Below are 19,478 nucleotides of genomic sequence, written 5' to 3'. Positions count from 1 at the left end.
CTGTTAATATATTTTCTTACCTGCTACAATTTATCTACCTGGATTCAAGCTAATTTAAAAGCTTTAAAAGTTTTGTAGACATATTTTGTAAAATATCCAACTCTGTCTTACCATAGTCTGCTGGAAGGAGCCTCTCCTGAGCTTCAAATAGACTTATTCAAAGGTTATGAATGTTTTTTTAATCTAAAAGCATTAAAGATCATTTTTAAATAAAACAGGTTAAGAGTTTCTGCATGGTGCCTTATTCCCAAGCTGTGTAAATAAATAAAAGGAAAAAAAAAAAAAACAGGTTCTCATTTGTACGTTTCGTACGCGGTGACGTCACGGCGTAAACGACTCGCACAGCGTACCGCATTGTTGTTGGGGGAAGAGAAGCTCGGGCAGCCGCTGAGCTCTGCCACTTCCAACTGCCTCTAAACAGTCCTGCCGACCAGTGTTTACTTTGATCAAAGTAGAACACCCGGTACCGGCTCCGTCGCCCTGGATACCTGCCGGTCACTCTCAGGATATACTCGGTTCAGCGCGAGCCGCGGCCGCCGTTGGATGAGCGGACTGAATGTGGATTTAACTGCCCCTTCGCTCCGCAGGCCGCGCCGCCATTGCTGCTGTTTTTACAAGCTGAATTCGTGAAAATACCGAGGTAAGTTCATCCTCACTCTGTCCTCACCTCTTTAGTATCCTTCCCCTACAGCCTGGGCAGGCTAGAACCCAAAACCAACCCGTGGTGCTCCGAGGAAAAGCCACCTTTTTCAATCGAGGCAGTTTCTTGTTGTGCTTGTCGCCATATTTCCTCCCCCCTCAGTTAGTGTACTGCTAGCAGGCTAACGTTAGCTCGGTTTGTGGACGGAGTGTCCTAATGCGTTTAACCGGCGACCAGAGAGGCCGCCGCCTCAGTAGAGGACATCACCGGTTAGTCTTTTCTTGTCACAGACCTGTGTTTAGTGGATAACGTTGAAGGACGTTCGATTACTCTCCAAGATTAAGGTTGTGGTTCAGTTAAGTGGAGCTAACTTTAGCCGTGGCTAGCAGGAACAGTTTCAGTTAGAGAGAACTGAGCAAGCTGCTGCTGTTGGCCGGTGATGTTCAGCAACACCAACCGGCTCTCAGCGGCATCAGGCAGCCGGTCAGAGGCTCCCTGCGGTCGGTGAAGAGGCGCAGAGCTGCTCTCGGGGCATTTCTTTCATTCATACAGTACAACGTTATCACATCCAGCCTGTTTCCGCCCCCTTTACTGTCACCACGTTCAGATCCCAACTGAAAACATGTTGATCTCAGAAATTAAAGCTCACACACTAGAGCGATACATATAAAGCTGCCAGTTGAACCTCGTCCCCTGTTGACGCCTGTGAGGGTACACATGAGGTTGCATAGTCTTTTTAAGATTTAGCTTTCCAAGAGCTCTTACTGTACTTAGACATACAGCACAGAAAGGAAGAAAAATAATAGTTTTCACTGTCTGTCTCTGCCCCCTGTTCTGTAACGACATTCAACTGAAAGCACGTTGATCTCAGAAATGAAAGCTACACAAACACGCAACGGAACTTCCCATTTAAAGTCCCCAGCTAACCCACATGTTCCTAGTAGAAGTCTGCGAAGGTGTAATTGTTCGATATGATGTCACAATATTATGTTATGATTGATTAGGACGGCAGCTAACCAATATTTTCATTATCGATTAATTACTTAATTAGTTAACTCTTTTGTTGATAAAAGTCAATATATGGTGAACAGTGCCCGTTTAAATACTCCAGAGACCAAGCTGATGTCTTCAAATGTCTTGTTTAGTCTGATCCACTGTCCAAAGCCCAAATATATTCATTATTATTGTCACATGCATCAAATAATGGTATGAAGTCATCACATTTGTGAAGCTGGAAGCCTCACATTCTTAAAATATTTGCTTAAAAAATCACTAAAACGACTTTTCAATTATCATTAGGTAAGTCATTTCGTAAGCCAAATTCACAATATTTTTTAGGTTCAGATATCTACTGTATTTTTTCATAGTCTATGATGAATGTTAAATTAACCTCTCTTGTAGAGTGTTGAAGCGCTGAAGCTAGATGTTTAAATACGTCAGCTTATATTCTTTGAAACTGTGATGGACATTTATTCTGTGTTTGGAGTCAATAATTAATCAAGAAACTAATCTACAGATTTATTTAATTTAAAAAAAAAAACACAGGCCTATTATAGACATACACACATACAGATGAAAAATGATAAACAATCACAAACATATATCTTTTGTACTCATGTATGAGCTGGACAAGAACTACTATAGCATTGTACATGTATAAGTAGAGATATGTATGTTTGTGCAACTTAAAGTGTTGAAAAATGTCAAAAGTTTGCACCAATAGCTTTGTCAGATAATTGTAAATAATCTTTGATTCGATTGGTCTAACTTAACACAGTGTTTAGTGCGTTTAGTTTTACATATTTTTTCACGAGAGAAATAATTAAATGTATATTATATTGCCCAAGCTAAGGTATTGGAAATAGTTCTGATGTATCATAGTGGCTCAAACAATACTCACCTTTAATGTATTCAGGACATTTGCATAATCAGCATCACCCAATAACTGCTGACAGCAATTTATAATGCAACACCTGCAGCAGACGAGACTCAGCTGTACCGTGTGAAAGACACGCATTATTAATAATGCACTGATGGATTGTTTTATGTTGCATTTAGGTGCCTAAATCTTAATCCATGCTCAGTTGCTCGGCACTCTTGGTTGTTGTATGATAACAGTCAGCTGTGTGTCACAGAAATGTAAAATAGTGTGTTTAATTTTTACATATTTTTCTGCTCCTCTGTGTTTGAAGGCTGGAGGAAGAGGCGGTGACATCCTTGTGTAAGAACATTAACCGCCCAACAAGGTTCCTGAAAGGCAACTTTGAGGGTTAAGGCTGTTAATCATTGGTGCAGGTTCCTGTTAGATCCATTACACACTGCAGGTTGTTGCTTCACAGCGTTAGGGTTGGTCAGGGTCAGAGTTAATGGCATGAAAAAACTGCCGTTGTTCAGCAATTACATCAGTCATTGACACTGTGGTTTCATTTCTCTGTTTCAGGGTCTTCACGGTTTCAACATGAAGAAAAAAGGTCGAAACCACCGCCCCTCTGTGCTGAAGAGGGAGTCGTCTCCCATCAAGCCGTCGCCCAACCGGGAGACGCTGACGTATGCACAAGCTCAGCGAATAGTGGAGCTGGAGGTGGATGGCCGCGTGCACCGGCTCAGCATCTACGACAAGCTGGACGTCATCACCGACGACGACCCCACGGCTCAGGAGATCATGGAGTGCAACAGTAACAAGGAGAACAACGAGAAGCCCCAGCAGGTCCTGGTGCGCTCTGTGCGCCTCAAGAACAACCAGCAGAAGAAGAACGCCGCCCTCACAGCGTCACACGGCACCAGCGGCACCCACAGCAGCACCGGGGGCCTGTTGGAGCCTAAGGTTAGAACGGTTGAATACAATCTGCCGGTGGTGCCGAGGAGGCCGGTGGCGTATTATAAATACACGGAGAGGACGGCGGAGGAGCTGGACGAGGAAGTAGAGTACGACATGGACGAGGAAGACTACGCCTGGCTGGAGATCATCAACGAGAAGAGGAAGAGCGAGGGCATCAGCCAGGTGTCGCACAACCTGTTTGAGTTCCTAATGGACCGCTTCGAGAAGGAGTCATACTTGGCCACGCAGGGTCAGAGCGACCTGCAGTCGCTGGTGGACGAGGATGCTGTCTGCTGCATCTGCATGGACGGAGATGGAGCCGACAGTAACGTCATCCTCTTCTGCGACTCCTGCAACATCGCTGTGCACCAGGAGTGCTACGGCGTGCCGTACATCCCTGAGGGCCAGTGGCTTTGCCGCCACTGCCTGCAGTCTCCGTCACGGCCCGCCGAGTGTGTCTTCTGCCCCAACCGAGGCGGAGCCCTGAAGAAGACGGATGACGACCGCTGGGGACACGTAGCATGTGCTCTGTGGGTCCCCGAGGTCGGCTTCTCCGACACGGTTTTCATCGAGCCCATCGATGGCGTCCGCAACATCCCACCAGCGCGCTGGAAGCTGACCTGCTACCTGTGTAAGGAGAAGGGCGCAGGCGCTTGCATCCAGTGCGACAAGATCAACTGTTACACGGCCTTCCACGTCAGCTGCGCCCAGAAGGCCGGCCTCTACATGAAGATGGAGCCTGTCAAAGAGGTGACGTCGTCCGGTGCCTCCACCTTCTCTGTGAAAAAGACCGCCTACTGCTGCAGCCACATACCTGACGGCTGCGACCGCCGGCCGCTCAATATCTACGAGGAGCCGCACCCGAAAAATGGAGCCTGCCACAAGAGGGCCGACAAGAGGGGGAAGTCCCGCGCCAAGGGCTGGCAGAAGAAGAAGAGCAAGAGAGCGGAGCCCGAACCAGAGACAGAACCTGAGACCCCCGCCAACTCTGGTCCCAGTATCACCGCCTCAAGGTAGGCAGGCAACTTGGACTCCCAGAATGCATCTCTCACATTAACTATAAATGAATACTCTGTCTACTCCAGCTAATTTTTTTCAACATTTTACTTCATAAGTTTCTAACTCCTGATCTTAAAAGAACAGATTCCAGAGGTAGTGAACTCCGACACTGTCAGGTCTCAGGAGTCGAACCGTACCTGAGATAATTACTGATAAAATACATCCAGGAAATGAGACAAGGCATGCACCTCAACATCCACAGAACACAATAGAAATCTTGAAATAGAAAATACTGGATGGATAACGCAAAATAAGTCATTTTCTTATCAACTAGAGAAGATCCAATAATCGGATCAAGTTTTTAGAGTCCTGATTCAGCAGGAGAAGGCGTGCAAGTGGTCCTCACAGGTAGAGATATAAAGACAATTGATTAGAGATATAAAGACACAGATCAACAATATGAAGCTTGTTATATAGGAGGTTGTGTTTGTCTAAATACTGAATGAAAGACGTGTTTGTTGTTTAATACCTCCTCCCGTTTCTCCGTGTTTCAGTTTCGACACCATCCTGAACCAGGTGGCGGTCCAGAGGAAGCGTGCCTTTGTCGAGAGGGTGCTGAGCTACTGGGTGCTGAAGAGGCAGTCGAGGAACAACGTTCCGCTGATCCGCCGGCTGCAGGCCAACCCCCAGCCTCCCAAAACCAAGCAGATGGTCAGCGGCACACACCGGCTTCAGACAGCGGAGCGTTACCCTTTAATGTGGTTCTTCTTAATCAACTGACATTGGTGTGTTTTCTCCAGGACCGCATGGAGACAAACCAGGCGCTGAAGGAGCAGCTGAAGGAGTGGCACCGCCTCCGCCACGACCTGGAGCGAGCTCGATTACTGCTGGAGCTCATCAGGAAGAGAGAGAAACTCAAGAGGGAAGAGGTAGAGTTCCATTCAACTTTTATTTGAAATCTGTAGAGAGTCTAGAAAGAACAACAACAGGTTTCCTGTCTGGATTTACTGACTTAACTCTGACTACAAAAACAGCAACATTCAGACAACTAAAGTGAACTGATTCAGTTTAAACTCAGAGTCAAGATAATCTGTGTCTGACTGAAACTCCTGTTCATGTGTGTTGAACCTGTTTGACTGTGGTTTCTCTCGTCAGATGAAGCTGCAGCAGTCGGCGCTGGAAGTCCAGCTGACCCCCTTCAACATCCTGTTGAGAGCCGTGCTCTGTCAGCTGCAGGAAAAGGACCAGTACAGCATCTTCGCTCAGCCCGTCAGCATCAAGGAGGTCTGTAACCATCAGTCTACAAAAAAAAAAAAAAAAATACAATCGGAAGTGATTTCTTGTAGGACAGAAGCTTTTTTTCTCCAGTTCATACAAATGTGAAACTTTGAAAATGAGGAACACCTGCTAGCTGTAACATTACAGAGGAAGTGCTTCTGCAGCAGCGCTCTGACCACAGCTTTTAGGCTGCGTTCACACCAGTACAACATATCTAGAAAGATCTTCACCCAGACGACCGTTTTAGCTCCATATGAGAAACAATGGAGAATCACGTACACTTGGCATGGGCGAGCCAGTGTAAACAGGAAGCAGATTTTCTGCTCTGCAGTTGATAAGTTGCACAAAATGCTACGAATGAAGAACAGCAAAGGACAATTGTAGCATTAAAAACAGCTGCCAGCAAATGCAACATGGTCAGTAATGCTTTAATTCGTTGTTTCAAGTGCTCGAAAACTCCGGAGTAGTGAGGACACCAGGAGTAAACGTAGCTGTAGTCTGGATGAGAATAATTAGAGTAAAAAAATAATCAAAGGTCCATAAGCTTTCAGAGTCAATGAATGGAAAGATAAAGAGTGATGAAAGTGAATTCCCCTCTGTCGCCTGCAGGTTGCTGACTACCTGGACCACATCCAGAACCCCATGGACTTCTCCACCATGAGGAAACGCATCGACGCTCACGGCTACAGGAGCCTGGAGGAGTTCGAGGCCGACTTCGACCTCATCATCGCCAACTGCATGACCTACAACGCCAAGGACACGTTCTTCTACAAGGCAGCTCAACGGATGCAGGATCACGGCGGCGCCATCCTGCGCAGGGCCCGCAGAGAGGCCGAGCGGATCGGCTTCGACTTCCCCAGCGGGTTGCATCTGTCCGAAGTTCCAAAACCGGAGGCGCCGCCCCCTTTCTCCTGGGAGGACGGTAAGTTAAGAAACAGGAAACACGTGTGAACGTTAACACAACATTTGCATCTATTTAATATTCCTCCGTGAAAAAGATGCAGTGACTTGTTCCTCTCACCACACTGGGTCCTGCTGCTTCTGCCCCTCTTAACGGCCGCACAGGAAAAGTCTATGTGCGGGAAACCCCGCAGTTACTGCCACAGTAAACCTGAGGTTCCCCACCATCTTTGTAGTTTGTATTTTAATTGCTTAATTACTAAAATGAGATTATTGGCTGTTATCTGGTGATTGCACAGCGAGTATCTTCTTATTTCTTATCTCGAACATTTGCTAGAGAAAGAAGCTGCACGCTGCAACGTCACTGTACGATCCAGAGTCGACTTTAAAACTACAAAAAGCCAAAATGTCTAAAGAAAATAAGTAAGTTTGCTTGTTTGTGCTGAAAGTTACAGGTGCAAACACTTTAAACAGCAGAAACTATGAATAATTTGAATGTGAAATATTGTATAGGAGTTGATGCATTTGGAGTGTGAGCATTTACTGAAATCAGTTGAGGTGTAACGGCTGTTGTAGTGTAAGAAAGGAAAGCAGCTGAAATGTTAATAAACTGAAGCGCTGGGTGAGTTCACTGGAGTTAAAGTTTAAGAGATGAAGCAGTTCAACCGTCATTAGTTAAAAATGAAAGTGTGAGCTGAAGCAGAGTTGGTAGAGAGGTTGACGTGTCCGTTGTTATTGAAGCAGCAGTGTCAGTTGACTATAACACTGATGACCGTCTCTGTCTCTCTCAGTGGACCGGCTGCTGAGCCCCGCCTACCGCCAGCTGACCCCCCTGGAGGAGCAGCTGAAGGAGCTGCTGGAGAAGCTGGACCTGAGCACGGCCATGAAGCACAGCCCGTCCCGCAGCAAGAGGCTCAAACTGCTCAAGAAGACCATCATGGAGGTCCGCAGCGAGATGAGCCTGAAGAAGTCCCTCCCACCGCCGCCGCCACCCGCCACCCCAGAGCCCGACCCCACCCCCACCGAGTCCGATGAGAAACCACTACCTGAACCCCCGGCGGAGCCCTGCACCCCACAGGAGGAGAAGTCTTTACCTCCGCCAACGTTAGAGCCGCTGACCTCGCCGTCACAGCTCGACACCTCGCCCACTGACTCGGAGCCGCCCCCTCTGAAGCCCGTCGAACCCAGCACGGACCAGACTCCCATGGAGCTCGACAGTGACACATCTACCTCAGTAACCCCAGACACCCCCAACGGGCACATCCCCGACCCACTGCTCCCCAACGGAGACCTCAACCCCGAAGCCCCTGGCGCCTGCAACCGACGGACCAACGTCCTCTTCCGCAAGTCCAAGAGCGCCAGCCCGCAGAAACAACCCAAGACCCAAGAGGCATCCGCTGCGCAGTCGCCGTCCCTGGGCTCCAAAACCTTCCTGTCGGTAGTGATACCTCGCCTGGAGACGCTCCTCCTGCCGAAGAAGAGAAGCCGCACCAGCAGCGCCGACGGAGAGGAGGAGGACGAGGAGTCGCCGATTAAACGCCTTGGCACAGGTACGCACTCAGAGAACAGCCGTCGTGTTTCACTTCCAGTCAGTTAAAAAATCCCTGTGATACAACATCAGCCAGAATATCAAAGGCGCCTTTTTTTTTTCATCTTCAGGAATTGCAAACGGTTTCGTGGTCGAGGACGAGGAAATCTCAACGTCTCCTCGCCTGCTGGAGCCTCGCCGCCGCTGTGCCTCCGAGTCGAGCATCTCCTCCAGTGGAAGCGTCCTCTGCGGCACGAGGTGAGTCCCGGAGGAAACAACCAGCTGTTGACTGATAACACGAAGTTTGAGTTTATTCCAAACTAGGTCTTATTTTATTTTAAAGTTTTATCCATTATCTTTCATTAATGAAAACAAACCACCGACCAAGTCAACAGCTGAGATCTGGGAACACGGTGCCATGACAACTACAAATATAAGAACCAAGTTTTATGAAAACCACATTTCCTTTAAACACACTACTGTATATTTCCACATGTATAGTTTTACATGTACAGTAGTTTTTGATCTGAAGAAAAATAGATTCACAATAACTAGTAACAAATGTAAAAACACTGAGAGAAATGCTGTTGAACACATGAACATATTTAATTAAATCTCTTTTTGAAAGTGAAGAGAGAGACTCCATCACCTTTTAGTGTAACTGACTAATCATTGCAGCTCCAGTTTAATCAATTCATCAATTGAAAGAAAATTCTTCACCAAATATTTTAATAATCAATAAATGTTAAAGACATTTTTCATGCAAAAATACAAAATACTTGATGGTTCCAAGTTGTGTTACATTATATAGTAAATGTGTGACTTTGAGGTTTTTGATTGTTATAAATAAAGAAAATAATCTTGTGTTTTCAGTCAATTAAGAAAATAATTGGCAGATTAATTGATAATTGAATAATCTCCAGCTGCAGCCTCAGTCTCCTCGGCCGGTGCTTTTAAAGACGCTCCTACATCTGAGAACTGATTCTGCCTCCAGATCACATGTGAGGTGTTTCAAAACACTTTCCTCTGATCTCCCTCAGCACCGTCATCTTGTCTAAAAGCGGGAAAGGGCGGCCGGCGGCGGCTCGGCGGAGCACGGTGGACGACAAAAGCACTCTGATGACCCGCATCGAGAACGGAGAGTTCACCAAAGCTGCCAAGATCTCGTCAGGTGAGCAGCTTCCCTCTGCTCGGTCAGTTCTCTGATGAATGTGCATGAAGCAGCATGGCGGCGCTTCGATTGGTCAGTTCTTCTCTCCGCCTGTTAAAGACGTTCACTAAACTTGATTAACGGCTCCTCTCTGTCAGTCTACTAATCCTGCTTCTGTGCCGGCATGCATGGTTTTTATTTATCCTCCCTCACATCACTGACATCACAGTGAAGTGTGATGTCAGTGTGAACCAGCAGCTCCTCCCACATCGTCACACTAATGAATCTCACTGGTTCACAAACTGAGCTGAGGGCGTCTCTGAGGTCCTGGACGAGGTCGGCAGAGACACAGAGCTCGAAGGTTGAGGAGAACAGGAAACTCGCGATGGGTTCAGTCAATCTTAAGCTCATAACAAAACAAATATCCACATCTGGTCGACCCGAAGAATCACGACACATTGAAAACAGACCAGCGCTGGATTTTACAGGCCAATAGATAGAGAAATACATCAGCTGATATCTGATGTTTAACATAATGTGACTAGAATCAAAAGGGATTTTGGACCATTAACTACAAAATTCTGTCCATTCCTGTCGTCTATAATCCAAACAATCAGCACAGGTATTGTATCTGCACTAGTGTTTAAATATGTCAAATGATACCCAGCCTTCGTGTGTGTGTGTGTGTGTGTGTGTGTGTGTGTGTGTGTGTGTGTGTGTGTGTGTGTGTGTGTGTGTGTGTGTGTGTGTGTGTGTGTGTGTGTGTGTGTGTGTGTGTGTGTGTGCGCGCTGTCTTGTAAGCATGGCTGGTTGTGTTTATGGTTTACTTATTTGGATCTCCTTTAGCTGTTACCACGGAAACAGCTAAGAAAGTACAAATGACTAATAACTAAAAATAATCATTGCACTTTCGAATGCAAGTGAAAATATGACTTCCATATGCATATGTTTAAATATAGACACAAATAACAAGCTACAGCACCGGAGCGCACACACTGCAATCACCTACCCCTTCTACAAATACATTACAGTGCCCTACACTTCTCCACTGTCCAGATCATCTTCTTCTGAGACTGATCCCATATTTACTTTTACTTTACTACTGAGGGAAATTCAGGCATCCAGTCGCTGACATGATGCATAAAACCCACGACCAACCAAATATAAAAACCAAATAAACAGTGCAATATCCACGTCACAGGAGCTGGAGGTTTTGTTGATAAAGGTGGTGTCACAACAGAAATGAAGTGTTGTGTTGCTACAGAGACGCCCGGCCTTCAAATCCTATTCTCCAGACGTAAAGCACCATGTTTGTTTGGTACAAGAGTCATTAAAAATTACATCATCATTTTAATATTTGTTTTCCGTGAAAATGAAAATGAAAATGAAAAACAACCATTTCAACTGAAATCGTGACTCATATCACAACTGCAAAATGATTTTTATTTCTCAACCGGTTATTGTTTTCTGATATCTCAACAACTTCTCGATGAACCTTCAAATCAGCCACAAACATTCATTAGGACTCGAGGATGAACTCATTAGATTTTGGGGGTCAAAGGTCAAGGTCACAGTGACACACCTGACAAAACATGATTTTGGCCCTGTGAATGTGATATCTCCAGAATCCCTTTACATTTTGCACAAATGTTCACTTGGACTCAAGGACTCAAATGATTTGACTTTTGTGGTTAAAGGTCAAAGTGACCTCAGAAAACACCTTTTAGCCGTTACTCCCTTCACACAGCAATTATAACAAACTTTCACACAAATAGTTCATATTCTAAATGGCTCTGGATAAAGAGGGATGTGAAATATGATACTGATTCTGAAGATCGGATCAGGACAAATCCACTTTCCCTGCATAAACCTTTACCAGTGTGAACAGTCTGAACACTGTTTTTTTAAAGGTCATCTTTAAAAAATGTGTGTGTGTGTGTGTGTGTGTGTGTGTGTGTGTGTGTGTGTGTGTGTGTGTGTGTGTGTGTGTGTGTGTGTGTGTGTGTGTGTGTGTGTGTGTGCGCAGACTGGTTGTGCTCTGTGTCTGTTGCAGTGAATCCTTCATAACTTGCTTGTTGTTGTTCCTGTAGAGGTGTGGAAGCCCACCGCTGCTTCTCCATTTGTTCTGGAGCCTCTTAAACTAGTTTGGGCTAAATGTAGAGGATATCCCTCCTACCCCGCCCTGGTGAGTGAGTGTCAGTCCGCTCTGTGTCTCATTACCCATCTGCCCCTCTGCCATCGTGCGTGCCGTAGCTCGTGATTTGTGCTCACAGCCATGCGGGAGCTTCCGGCTGGCCGCTCGTGGACTGCTTGGTGTGTGTGGAGTCGGCCGCTTCGCTCAGAGCGTTTCGGGCTCGACTCTGCTTTGCATGCTTGTGTCTCTTGAGTGCCCGCTTCTTCTTTGCGACCGCCGCCACCAGGATTTACTCCACAACTGTTACCGCGGCGAAGCCGTCTCACTCACTCAGTCTCCACCCCCCCTGTCTGTGTGTTGGTCTTCACAGATCATGGAGCCCAGAGTGCGGAAGACGGCGTGTCAGCACAACGGGGTGGAGCTTCCCCTGCCGCCGCTGGACGTTCTCAGAGCCGGAGAGCGGATGCAGTTCAGGTCCGCAGAGAAACTCTTCCTCGTCCACTTCTTCGACAGCAAGCGCAGCTGGTGAGGAACTCGCCGACTCCATCACCGTTAGCGAAGCTGCCGTCAGGGAAAAAGAAAAATAAGCCTAAAATGAAGCAGAGGTCTAAAGTGTTAAATCCCTGGACACGTTTTATGAGTCAAAAGTTTCTTTTTGTTCGACCTGAGAAAAGACTTCTCAAGATCAAAGCTTCAAGATCCTGCTTGGACGTGAGTTTTCTTACTGCAGCTGTAATATTTAGATGATAAACCGCTGAAGTGATTGATTCATTTCAACTGCTGACGTTTAGATCCAAGTACAAACAAACAAACCAAAATTCTCTTTTTATCTTTACAGATAAGGAGTTCATGTCTGCAGGCGTTTTGCCTTTGTTTAACCAGAGATAACTCTGGCACATCTATCACTGTTGAACGGACTGACACAGTGAGATGTGGAAGCACAGAATAATAAATATTTTCTGTAGGAGCTTGAGTAGTTTGAATAGAAAGAGGCTGAAGATTGATCTTGTCTGACTGACGTGTTTGGATGTAAAGTTGCTATTGGAGAAAAGTAATTCCTGTCCAGACCAGAGCAGTTCAGAAGAATAATCAAAATAAATCTATAATAGATCCATTTTTGTGTCTAGAAATCATTTTAAAACTCTTTATTAATCATGTTTCATGGGAAGAAGAAGCAGCTCATCATTTCCAGATACGATACCAAGCTTCAAGTCTCCAGCTCGTTCCCACTCGCAACAAATTGAGAAATAAGATGGCACATATTGATGAATAGGCCACACCCACATGCACCAATCAATATGGCACTTCAGATTTCGGTTAATACTTGCCCCCAGATCGTGTTCACCAAATTCGGTGAGATTGTGTGGAGCTGGTTTGGAGGCACCTGTGTTCTGGTGTTTGTGGCGCCCCCTGTTGGTCAGGCTCAAAATACTTTGATAGATCTGTTCCTGAACTGATGCCAAAGTCCTCAAAACCTCCTCTGTGGTAGATCCTGCTACTGTAGGTGTCTCCAGGACCACATGTTACCATGACGACACATACACACACACACACACACACACACACACACACCACACACACACACACACACACGGGGAAAAACACAGGACCAGCCATGAGGGAGTTTGTTAGGAACATGAACTGTGAGGTTTCTGATGTGGACGAGAAGCAGCACCGTCACCTGTGACCTCCGTCCTCACACTGACCTCTGTCCTCTCTCTCCTCAAGGCAATGGCTTCCTAGATCCAAGATGGCTCCCTTCGGGATCAACCAGACACTCGACAGAATCAAGCTGACGGAGGCTCGCTCCGCCCACTTCCGAAAAGCTGTGCGGCTCGCCTTCGACCGAGCCATGAACCACCTGAACCGTGGCAGCGGCGAGCTGGAGCCCAGCGCCGGTCTCGCCGTCACAGACTGAACCCCTCCCCCCTCCTCCCATCATCCCTCTCTCCCCCTTTGACCTTTCAGCTTTTTGTTTTAAACACCACCACAGCAGAGATGCTCTTTCTGCCTCGTACGCACAACACACACGCACACACACTTGTCATGTTTACCATTTCCTACAACTGGATCGTTTTCACGCCTCCCCGCACATCTACCCCCCTCCCCCCTCTGTCCGAAATACTGTAGCTTGTGACGGCTATCTTGTTTTGTCAAAGAGCTATGCAATGAAATCGACTCGGTTAGCGGGTGAAAAAAGTTGAAAGACGGAAAAAAAAAAAATCTAACCTTGGCTGTGAGGACCGAAAAATCACGGGTCTAAACCTGTTGAATGTGTCGGAGTTTGACCTCTGACCTCCTTAAATGTGCTGCAAGACTGCTGCAACAATCTCACTGCCATGAACATGTCCATCAGTGTGTGTGTGTGTGACGGCAGCAGCTCCTGTAAATATCCTGTAAAAGGTCTGACACTAATTTATTCACTCCCTGGGTTTGTTTCGGTTCAGATATTTATACAGTCGGAGGTGACGACCCACGTCGACGCCGATGGTGTCGGTGTTTCTGCTGGTGCTATCTCTACAGAGAGAAAAAACAAACATGCATACTGTACTGAACATTTTTATTTCAGCTCCTTTTTTACAGTTTTTGTAAGTTATTGAGTTCTCAAGCTTCAAGTTCTCGTCTTTGGCATTAATTTTTCTTGTGTGTGCATCTTTTTTTTTTTTTTTTTTTTACCTGAATGTTTTTACTGGACTACTTTTACTTTTTTTTGTTTGTACATATTTATATAAAATCTATATAGAAGCTCTCAAAATTTAAAATGCCTAAAGTGCATCATTCACACCGAAACCAAAAAAGATCTGCTGCCCACAAGTTTCCCACTAATGTGTTTTTTTTTTTTTTTTTTACAGTTTAGTTGTTTTTCAGGTTTTCAGCCTTTTTGTTTGTGTGCTGTGATGAGTTCAAGTCTTCTGTCACAGAATCATCTTTTCCACCTGAACTGACCTACAGTCAGCTGTAGGAGAGAAGAGAATGTGCCTGTACTAACTTATTGTAAAACAGAAAATGTATATGCATTACTTTATAGAGAGAGTATTGTAAGAAAATACTATGGGCACACTAGGAGCCACATGTAGAGGCCCCTCCTCTTCCTCTGTTGTTTATGAGTTTTTTTTTTTTTTTTTTTTTGATTAATAGCATTAAATCTGAGAGGTGAGGTGATAGTGTTTGATGTTTTGTTTTTGCAGGGTAGCGATGGGTAGACTTCCTGTTTTCTTTGGCCCCTCTGGATGTGGATGTTGTGTGTGTAAATAGATTTGGTACTTTAGCTGATTCTCTGGGAAAAACCACAGTTATAGCCAATGGGAGTGGAAACCAGCCGACAGCAGGCCGGTGGGATTTTTATACTAAAACACTGAAAAATTAAAATATGTTATTGAATCACTGATTGAGCGTGTCCTGGTTTTTATTATTAATATTTTTAAATTTTTCCTTATTTAATTTGCATTCTTTTTTATTAATTTTACTTATTTTATTATCTTTTTTCACTTTCACTTTTCAATTGACTTTTTATTGCTTTTCCAAAAAAACATCAAAAAAATAAAACAAAACTAAACGCAGAATAGAAGAAAAAAAGGAAATAAAGATATACAGTATATATTATCTTGGTTTTAACATTTTATTTTTAAATTTTTTGAGATTTTTTGTGTTAACACGAATCAGGTGAGGGAAGTTGATGGAAAATAAACTTTCAACCTTTTCAAGTTCAGACAAGTTTGGAAAGAAAAAAAAAAAAAAACAGTATGTAATTAAGAAAACATTTCCTTCTGAAATAATCCTAAAATGTTAAAAACCATTCACACTAATAAAATCCACATAAAGTCTTTAAAAATGTAAGTTAAAAGATATTATAATATAAAAACATTTAACACCAAACAAACAATAATAAACTGATGTATAAACTTTCTTGCGTTTCATTAACCGACCACAAGGTGGAGCTGTTGTTCTGTCCCTGAAACAGCTGATGCTGCAGAACTAAAGACCGAACACTGCAGAGTCTCAGCAGCCGAAGATAAACACACTTGATGCTTTTACTCTCTCACACCGTCACTGCAGCTCAGAATAACAGCAGGGGTAAATAATAAGAAAAAACAAACCCTCTGTTGACTTTAATTAGAAAATTAATCCAAATGCTGTTAAATATTTCCTGTGATTTTAAATGCAGTATTTGATATAATTATTCCTGCACTTATTTAGAGTGTATGCTTATTTTATTCTGGGTTAGGATCATATTGTTTGTAAAACACCGTCTGCTGAATCTACCTGCAGGTAAATCACAGTTTCTTATTATTATTTCACATTAAGAATTTAATTTGTGGTTTTGATGATTTCATGTCGCATTAACAACTCCTCGTCTTTCACATGAACATGAATCAACAGACAAGATTTAAATGTGTTATTTATTATTTTAATTTTTTTTAAATTATTGTCTAGTATCCTGATTTCATTTATTTTAGTTTTCAGTGAATTTTTCATTTCATTTATATTTATATTATCATATTATTTGGTTTGTTCTTTTTTTTATCACCCTGGAATTTTTAAATTTAAATGTTTAAATTTTTTTTATTATTTTATGATCATTTTTGAAACATTTTTATTTGATGTTATATGCACAGATTTAATTATAACACACTTCATTATGCACAAATAAACTGAAAATAAAATGACAAACAGAACAAGCTCTTCCCTCCAACCACAGTGAAAACTTGCCTCTAAAAATAAAACAGTAAATTTATTTTGGACTGTTTAACATTATGACTGTGGCCACTTTCCAGATCAGAGGAGTGGGCACTAAATCTGATTTAAAAGGCAGGATGAGGAGCTCAGAGAAGAAGCACTGCTCCGTCATGTTGAGAGCAGTCAGTTCAGTATCTGATCATGATGGGAGGACTGGGAGGAGACCCAGGAGACGCTGGGAGGAGGATTATATATCCTGTATATATATATGAGACCTCCCAGGAAGAGCTGGAGGATGTGGCTGTGAGCAACGCTCACTCAGAAACAACCTGCTGTGCTGCTGTTTTCTCATCATGAATAACCAAGTCTGACTGTATGAAGTCTTACTTTTGTAACTATCTGCACCATTTATTCAGTACAAGTTTTCTTTAATAACTCAGCACAGATATGGTGAATAATAAATGGGCCAATCTTAAAGACAAAGAGTTACTTGACTTCCCACACCTCCTGCCCTCTGCTGGTCTGGATCTTCAGATCTGCAGCCTGACTCCTGCTCTTTTCTCCTCCTGCCACAAAATGACTAATTTTCTACATTTAGTGCTTTAGAGTTTTCTAGTTTCTCCCACCGACCTTTTATTAGCGCCCCCAGCTGTTTAACTTGCATTTAATTGTGTTTTTCTTTTTTTGGATTTGGAAATTTGGATGGGAACCTGGTTAATGTTTTTGAGAGGTGTGTGCTGGATCCTTTTACAAGCTGCATGTAGATAACTGAACACAGTGGAGCTGAGCTTGGATGGATGGATGGATGGATGGATGGATGGATGGATGGATGATGATTGTTCGTGCCGTGTTACCAGTCAAACACTCATTGAGGTGGCACTTGACCAATAGGATCGTTCCTGCCTCCGCTGCCTGTTTGTACGACTTCCATTGAGTATTTGTGAATATTCTGACGACTCATCGTTATCTTCTAATTAGTAGCAGATATTTTGGGCGTCCTGAGCCGGTCGTCCAGCTCAGCCACACACAGACTCTCTCTGGGTCTCTGAGGGTTAAAATATCTTTGAAGTGGGAGATAATTACCCATGCAGGCGGGTAATTAACAGTGTCCAACTCATAAATAAACACATTTCCTCTGCTCACACACCATTAATGCAGCCGACGCCGCTGGAACAGTGTGTCTCTGTGAGGCGATGCGTCTCAGAAAACCTGAAAAGTGTCCAGGTTGAGATAAGATCTTTATTTGGATTTTTTTTCAGGGGAGGAAAGGGAGAGGTGAGGATTAAGGTGAATGTGTGGAGGATTTTCAGGGCAGATTAAGTGTGTAACACCGTGTGTGCAGAACAACTCATTCTGTCAGGATTTGGAGGTAATAATAAGGTGCTTGTCCTCCATGGTGCAAGAAAGAAAAAGCTGACGCTGGCAAGTGACAAATGCACACAGAAAATTCAGGAGTTCAATATTTAGAAAACTATTCAAGTTGCACACAATGGATTGGTTAAATAAAGACACCAAATTTCAACATGAAAAACTCTTGAAGAAGACTTCAGCAAAAAGAAAGGAGAAATGTGGAGCTGAGAAGGCTAGAATTAAAAAAAATTAAGAATCATCACCTCGTGGTCGTGTGCAATCATCACTTAATTTTATCCTTATACACATTTGAATTAAATTGTTTCATAACTAGTGAATGAATTTGTGAGTTATGGCCAAAAAACATGTTTTGTGAGGTAATGAAACAGTAATGAAAAGCCATGACCTTAAACTTTGACCTTTCACCACCAAAATCAAATCACTTCAAACTTGAGTCCAAGTGAATGTTTGTGCCAAATTTATTTGAAGAAGTTCTGACAAGGCGTTAACGAGATATCGCGTCCACAAGAAAGGGACGTACGAACCTTGTAGCTAGGAGCTAGCTCAGGGGATGTTAAATTTGGCTAGTATAGCTAGCTACTAGTTTATGTGCAGCCCTGTGCTTGTATTAGCTTTTGTGTGTGTTAGTAACAGTTAGCTAATGTAAATAATTAAAATATAAAACGTTTTAACATTTGTACGTGTTGTTCATGTTCTTCCTCTTCTGCAGCCTCAGAACTGAGTCAGCCCGGTGATGCTAATGAGACACGGCTAGGAGGAGGGAGCAGCAATCGCCCCTGCACACCTGAGTGAATCATCTGCAGGGAAAAGATGCAGCAATAGTCCTGAGTTGGATCCAAAAAAAGGGGTATGTCTGTTGTGGGGACATGAGCCTGGTGAATCACTACGTTATGAGGACACTCCTCCCATGTGGGGACACATAGCAGGTCGCCACAAGGGCAACTATTACAAATCAAGACTTGTTTGCATGACAAATCAAGTGCTCTAATTAAGATATGTCTGTGCAGATCTGCAGTCAGACATCAAAACAGAACATCCTCTCTTCGAGAACAAACAAGTGGTCGCTGTGTTTGTGCGAACGCCTCAGCCTCGCCGCCGCCTCTGTCCTCGTGAATATTAATGCACAGTGGCGACGGCATGTCACCTTTGAAGTTTTAATGCTATTAGCGGCAGAGCTCTCTCTGCTGAAAACCCCACAATGATGGAGTAATTACACAGCAATTATGGCTTTGTAATGAAAAGAAAACCAGTGTTCTCAAGCCGTGTTCGGCTGCTGCTAATCAGTCGGAGGAGACAAAAAGGTTTTTGGTCTAAAAGCGGAAAACGTCGGCTTCCTCAGGGAGCTGCATCAGTGGTAAAACATTATTGATTGTGGTGTTTTGTGCAGTCTGAGCGTTACAATATTCAGGTGATTAATACAGTGTACACAGGTTTTTACTTAAACATGATTGACAAATGTGGACAAAATTTAAACCACAAACTCTGTTAAACTCAGATCAGATCTTTATTGTCCGTAAAGGAAAACATACCTTATATTAGTCTGACATCATGTTTTTGATTTTGCTAAAAAAACACAATCCTTTTAATGTATTCCTTTAAACCTTTTTGCTCAGTCTCCACCGGTAATTTCTAATTTCTATTTTTCATTCATCATTTTTGTCAAAGAAACATATTTTCTAAAGTGGTTGTTCATCTTGTTTACCTTTGATTCAAATGAGTTTCATGTGGTGATGTGAACAAGCTGTGAGACGTGAAACGTTTCTATGTGAAGTAAAGAGCCACAAATAGTTTCTCCATCTTCACAATTCAATTAGAGTCGTTTAACATTTGATATTCCCATGTGCGTGCTGGTGTTGTATTGATGATGCAGGATGACTGTCGCCAAAACAGTTTTTGGTTCTTTGTAAAGAAATAAGAGACGAAAAGGTTAAATGAGAAGCAAGGATAACATAAGGCTGTTTCTGCATTGAGTCCTTGTAGCCA

The 19,478-nt window shown here is 43.7% G+C and overlaps 1 protein-coding gene across 3 annotated transcripts; it reads left to right on the top strand.

Annotated features, from left to right (window-relative positions):
• The first annotated feature begins 99 nt into the window (after positions 1–99).
• LOC130176332 (bromodomain-containing protein 1-like) lies at positions 100–14,836 on the top strand. Of its 3 annotated transcripts, XM_056387356.1 has the most exons (12): positions 100–640; positions 3,081–4,471; positions 5,012–5,168; positions 5,258–5,386; positions 5,613–5,741; positions 6,345–6,657; positions 7,427–8,185; positions 8,295–8,421; positions 9,204–9,334; positions 11,404–11,498; positions 11,818–11,972; positions 13,176–14,836. In XM_056387356.1, the coding sequence occupies exons 2-12, from the start codon at positions 3,099–3,101 to the stop codon at positions 13,363–13,365; spliced, it is 3,558 nt and encodes a 1,185-aa protein (XP_056243331.1). In that variant the 5' UTR covers positions 100–640; positions 3,081–3,098; the 3' UTR covers positions 13,366–14,836. The 3 variants fall into 3 exon arrangements, with proteins under 3 accessions (XP_056243331.1, XP_056243332.1, XP_056243333.1); XM_056387357.1 differs by lacking the exon at positions 11,404–11,498 and having other exon boundaries at positions 13,176–13,342; XM_056387358.1 differs by lacking the exons at positions 11,404–11,498; positions 11,818–11,972.
• Positions 14,837–19,478: the final 4,642 nt, after the last annotated feature.

Source organism: Seriola aureovittata, chromosome 10, assembly GCF_021018895.1.
Source record: "Seriola aureovittata isolate HTS-2021-v1 ecotype China chromosome 10, ASM2101889v1, whole genome shotgun sequence".
In the NCBI taxonomy this organism is placed as follows: domain Eukaryota; kingdom Metazoa; phylum Chordata; class Actinopteri; order Carangiformes; family Carangidae; genus Seriola; species Seriola aureovittata.
Note: the sequence above shows the minus strand (reverse complement) of the source record. Positions and strands in the feature narration are given on the sequence as shown.

Coding starts and splice junctions, on each gene's coding strand:
- LOC130176332 (XM_056387356.1), top strand. CDS start 3,099: ATGAAGAAAAAAGGTCGAAACCACCGCCCCTCTGTGCTGAAGAGGGAG. Junction 5,387..5,612: donor AGAAACTCAAGAGGGAAGAG/GTAGAGTTCCAT, acceptor TTCTCTCGTCAG/ATGAAGCTGCAGCAGTCGGC. Junction 11,973..13,175: donor TTCGACAGCAAGCGCAGCTG/GTGAGGAACTCG, acceptor TCTCTCCTCAAG/GCAATGGCTTCCTAGATCCA.